The sequence below is a fragment of the Sinocyclocheilus rhinocerous genome, unplaced genomic scaffold (genome assembly GCF_001515625.1).
Source record: "Sinocyclocheilus rhinocerous isolate Xijiao unplaced genomic scaffold, SAMN03320098_v1.1 scaffold1386, whole genome shotgun sequence".
NCBI classification, from domain to species: domain Eukaryota; kingdom Metazoa; phylum Chordata; class Actinopteri; order Cypriniformes; family Cyprinidae; genus Sinocyclocheilus; species Sinocyclocheilus rhinocerous.
Window position 1 is genome coordinate 756,852 of NW_015660628.1, and position 6,000 is coordinate 762,851.

The 6,000-nt window shown below is 36.5% G+C and overlaps 1 protein-coding gene across 1 annotated transcript in view; it reads left to right on the plus strand.

Annotated features, from left to right (window-relative positions):
- Positions 1-5,708, plus strand: part of LOC107725380 (receptor tyrosine-protein kinase erbB-4) — a 206,917-nt gene extending 201,209 nt beyond the window's left edge. Inside the window, 2 exon segments of the mRNA XM_074560124.1 lie at positions 251-557; positions 4,443-5,708. Coding sequence (XP_074416225.1) covers positions 251-557; positions 4,443-5,269 — 1,134 coding nt within the window. The 3' untranslated portion in view covers positions 5,270-5,708.
- Positions 5,709-6,000: the final 292 nt, after the last annotated feature.

Consider the following 6,000-nt stretch of genomic DNA (forward strand, 5'->3'; position numbering starts at 1 on the left):
CTTAGAAAGTGTTAAAAATCTCACATATACAGTATGATCAATACAATGGTGTCCAAAAGACCACATTGAGAATTATGAAAAGCAAAAAAAACAAAAAAAAATGTTAGGATGTTTTCACTAGTGGTCTCACACTTTTGGACCCCAGTGTATATATATTGTGTTTGTTCTGAATGTTTTTCCTATGGACATCTCTAAAGCATATTTTAACTTATTTTACCTTAAGTTAATTTTTTGTTCCTACTGTGATCAGAACCAGTTTGCGTATCATGATGGAAGTTTGTGCCCTGAAGAGGTGATAGGATCCCGACCTCATGAGGCAGTTGCTACAGGAAGTGGCCCCTCTGTCCCGGCAGGTATACAAAGATCAGGTCTGGACCCAGCAGATGAGCAACACTGCAATGGAAGCTTAAAGAAACAGCCCACAGCTCACTCAGTAGAGGACAGCAGTGGACAACGTTACAGTGCAGACCCAACTGTCCTACTGGGAGAGAAAGGACAGAGGGAAGATACAGATGAGGATGGTTATATGTCCCCTATGAAGGACAAGATCTCCACAAGTATGTTCTCAAATATTTCTTATAGAATTTGTGAATAGGACCGTTATTATTAGATCGTTTACTCACCCTTGTGTCGTTCCAAACCTGTTTGACTTTTTTTTATCTGTGAAATTTAGAACAAGACATTTTGAAGAATGTACCGGTAATTTTTTATGCAATTACGATGAATAGGGACCAAAGTTTTTAGTATTAATTTAGTTGTCTATTAATATTTACTTTTTGAAAATATGCTGTAAAATGTTTTTGCTTATATATATATATATATAATTTTTTATGTTAAGTATTTTTAATGAAGCAATTATTTTTTTCCTAATTGTTCAGTTTTTTCTTTCTTTTTTTTTTGTCTGTTTGTTTGTTTGTTCAGGAAGTGGATTTTCAGTTCCCAGAATGTTTTGTATGCGACTGGATGGGGAGAGGAAAAGTGTTATTGTTGATGTTTTTGAGAAAGATGAGCGCAGGAGGGGACTTGTTAGTGTTTAATGTTCTGTTAGGTTGGGATTCAGAAGAGGTTTTGATATTTTCCTGAGTTGTTTTGTGATTAAGTATGGAGCTTGTGTTCAGACTGATGTGTAGAAGTTGTTTTGTTTTAGTCTCTTTTAATTGTTTTATTTTGTTTTGCAAGTTTTCTGCCCTTTCCTTAAGACATCATGTGTTTTTATTCCTAGTACATTTATGGACATAATTACATAAAAAATTTAATTTTTTTTTAACATAACCATTGTTTCCAGGTTTTACAGTAATGCTAGATTTTCAATCCCAGTTTATCAGCATGGTTTCAAACCTTTTGATCTACTGTATTTGTTTATTAATAGTTTTGGTTTATTTGTTCATTCATTCACCTATATGATGATGAATGCTTTACATTTATACTCCCATTCAAATGTTTGAGGTCAGAAAGATTTTTGTTTTTAAAGTTTTGGAAGAAGTCTCTTATGCTTGCCAAGGCTGTATTTATTTGATCAAAACATACAGTAAAACAGCAATATTGTGAAATATTATTATAATTTAAAACAACTACTAAAACAACGACATATATCTATTTTAATATATTTTAAAATTTAATTTAATCCTACGATGCAAAGCTGAATTTTCAGCATCATTACTCCAGTCACATTATCATTCAGAAATCTTTTTTTTTTTTTTTTTTTACGATTCTTTCATGTTTACAATAGAAATCTTTTGTAATATTATAAATGTCTTTACTGTCTGTCATTTTTTATCAATTAAAAGCATCCTTGCTGATTAAAAATACACATTTCTTAAAAAACCTTTCTGACCCCAAACTTTTGAGCTGTAATATATACAGTATATTATGAATATGAATGTACATATTGAACAATCCTTAAAACATTTTAAACATTTTTTATAAAGATTTTTTTTTCTCTTTTGTTGATAATGTGGTGATTTATTTATTTCTTTTAAATATTGTTCACAGTATGTGTTCTGCCTGTTTATCTTTCCACTTGTCTGTCTGATCTCTCTCAATCATTGTGTCTCTCTCCATCTGATTTACAGAAAGTGAGTTTGGAGTTCTACATCGACGTGCACGCCCACTCCACCATGATGAATGGCTTCATGTATGGTAACGTCTTTGAGGAAGAGGAGAGAGGGCAGAGACAGGCCGTTTTTCCTCAACTCCTATGCCAAAACGCACCTGACTTCTCTCTTGTGAGTTTCATGGGTATTACCATTTTAGTGCCTTTTACCTTTTAGTGCTCTTTTGTTAAAAACACAAAGAAGTCCCTCAAACTGTTGTAAGGTTGCCTATTTGTTAGTCTGTTTGTTTGTTTGTTTGTATATGTATATATGTATATGTTTCCTGCATAAACACCTTGGCTTAAAGGTAGGGCTGCACGATAAATCGCATGCGATATTTAACGCGCATCTTGTCAGAAAGCCGGTTCTGTAATCAGCGGTAAATCTCCATCACGTGTGTGCTTTCACATTGAGCAGCATTAACTACACAGAGCCGTTGTTCACTGACGAGCTGCGCAAAAAATCGCGCGAATATGAACGTTTCACTCAAAAATGAAAATTGTGTCATAATTTACAAGTTGTTTCAAACCTATATGACATTCTTTCTTCTGTGGAACACATTTTGGAAAATGTAATGTTTTGAACCACAACATTCTTTAAAATATTTTGTGACAATTTTTAATTTTGGTTGAACTGTCTCTTTATTGTATTGAAGCATATGCACTAACTACTAGGCTATAGATTACTCCAAATTCTGAAAAATACAGTGTGAAATATCTTATAAATTGTTATCATGGTTCAAACAAACAGCATTTATTTGAAATTGAAATATTTTGTAACAATGTAAAAAAATATTTGCTTTTACTTTTGATCAATTTAATGCATCCGTGCTGCATAAAAGTATTAATTTCTTTCCAAGAAAAAAAAAAAACTTGGTCAAACCGAGGTCAAATTGTCATTGAACACTATATGGAGCAGTACCTCTGCACCTTGCTTTTATTATTACTGTTTGAAAAGACTCTCTCCATTGCCAAGTTGGTCACAGCCTTTCATTTCACCTGAGTAAGGAAAAGAACAGGCAAAATTACATTCACTTCCTGCTTCATACAATAACGTACCACTTTAAACTTGAGCTTTGATATAGCTTAGAAAGTGTTAAAAATCTCACATATACAGTATGATCAATACAATGGTGTCCAAAAGACCACATTGAGAATTATGAAAAGCAAAAAAAAAATGTTAGGATGTTTTCACTAGTGGTCTCACACTTTTGGACCCCAGTGTATATATATTGTGTTTGTTCTGAATGTTTTTCCTATGGACATCTCTAAAGCATATTTTAACTTATTTTACCTTAAGTTAATTTTTTGTTCCTCCTGTGATCAGAACCAGTTTGCGTATCATGATGGAAGTTTGTGCCCTGAAGAGGTGATAGGATCCCGACCTCATGAGGCAGTTGCTACAGGAAGTGGCCCCTCTGTCCCGGCAGGTATACAAAGATCAGGTCTGGACCCAGCAGATGAGCAACACTGCAATGGAAGCTTAAAGAAACAGCCCACAGCTCACTCAGTAGAGGACAGCAGTGGACAACGTTACAGTGCAGACCCAACTGTCCTACTGGGAGAGAAAGGACAGAGGGAAGATACAGATGAGGATGGTTATATGTCCCCTATGAAGGACAAGATCTCCACAAGTATGTTCTCAAATATTTCTTATAGAATTTGTGAATAGGACCGTTATTATTAGATCGTTTACTCACCCTTGTGTCGTTCCAAACCTGTTTGACTTTTTTTTATCTGTGAAATTTAGAACAAGACATTTTGAAGAATGTACCGGTAATTTTTTATGCAATTACGATGAATAGGGACCAAAGTTTTTAGTATTAATTTAGTTGTCTATTAATATTTACTTTTTGAAAATATGCTGTAAAATGTTTTTGCTTATATATATATATATATAATTTTTTATGTTAAGTATTTTTAATGAAGCAATTATTTTTTTCCTAATTGTTCAGTTTTTTCTTTCTTTTTTTTTTGTTTGTTTGTTTGTTTGTTTGTTACTGTCTATGCCTTACTACTAATCTCCTTTCTACTACTTTAATTGTATCAAAGAACGAACCTGTTCAGAAGATGTGCAGCGCTTAAGTTGTATAAACCATGTTTATGATTCTTAATAGTTTTTTATGATTTTTATGGGTTTAGAGTGCTTTTTTGTTTTTTGGAGCTGGATAGCCCAGGTCCTCAATCACTTTCATTATATTTAAGAAAAGTGGCCAAGACATCATTACACATTTGCTGCCTTATGTTTCACCAAAGAAAGAAACTACAGTAAAAAGTCATAATATGACATTAGGGTGAGTAAAGTATAACTACAATGTTTTATCCATGTCATTGTCTATCTTCTTTGCAGATCATCTGAACCCTGTTGAGGAGAATCCTTTTGTAACAAGGCGTAAAAATAAAGACATTCATGCGCTAGACAACCTGGGTTACCACAGCACCCCTGATGGGAAGCCCAATTGTGAAGACGAGTATATCAACGAGCCTCTTTACCTCAACACATTCAACAACCCCAGCGGCATGAACCAGGAGATGTTAAGGAAAAATGGGTCCATCCCATTGCAGGTGACCACAGCAGCCCACACCCAAAGCACCCATGTTCCCCACATCACACAATTGGGAAAACCCCATCATCACAGCCACGGACCGCACGTTCATTTCGCCATACCACCAGTTCAGCCAGTACACCCTGGACCGATGAGCCAAAATGATCAACATGCCCATTCAGTTCAGTTGGTTCATGATCATGGCAGCAAATCTGTCCCGCCAGCACCAGCAGGCCAGATCTGTCTAGTGAGCCATCAAGTCCAACCGGGGCACGCAAACAAATCAAATCGTTCGCCCCAACAGTTTCACTTGGCAAAGTCTGGTAAAGGTGGCACAATGGGCCTACCGGGTCATCCGGTGCAACCGGGCACCCAGATTGGGACCGCATTAGTGGACAAGATGTACAAGAATAGCTTTGACAATCCTGAGTATTGGCAGCAAAGCCTTCCGCCCAAGGTTACCCCTCAAAACCCCCAAGACTCTTCGGTGATCTGCAATAACAAGTTCCTTTACAAGCAGAATGGCCACATACAGCCTGCCGTGGCTGAAAACCCTGAATATCTGTCTGGTATGAAGCCAGGAACAGTCCTGCCTCCTCCTCCATACCGGCAGAGGAACACTGTGGTCTAACGTCCAGGTCTCCATACTCTGTAGAGCCTGGTTCTTCTACCAGCACCTTAAATGTCTTTCCTTGACCCTCTGGTGGTCAAAAATGGGACGAGAAACAATATAAGCCACTGAACTGACATTATGTCACATAAAATATGGCATAAAAACCATTGGGGAAAGGTCAACGCAACCCATCCATCCACAAAGACCTCGCCAGTTGTCCAGGAACTTTTTTTTCTCCTCCACAGGTATTTTAAAGTCTCTCATATGGGATGGCACATAATCAGATGTACTAACATCATTAATTTATTGAAATTAGATATTTATTTAAGTACGCTCTAAAACATAAAAATTCCAAAGTTTCACAGCAATGCCATTGGACTTGGGTGTCCAGTTCTGCTCCTTGAGGGCCAATATCTTGCTGAGTTTAGCTCCAACTAGCTCCAACACACTTGCCTGGATGTTTCTAGTGAGTCTGAAGACCTTGATTACTTTGGTTCAGGTGTGTTTAATTAGGGTTGGAGCTAAAATCCTGTAGAACAGTGGCCCTCCAGGAAGTTTTGGACGCCCCTACTATAGAAGAACCATTCTGGGTTCCCCAGAGAACCTTTCGGTGAACAGTTCTTAAAAGAACCATTTTTCCTTAGTGAAAAGACATTTTCCACTGTAAAGAACATTTTGTGCAATGGAAAGATTCAATGGATGTTACAGGCTCTTCTTGGAACCATAGATGCCAATAAAAGATTTTGTAT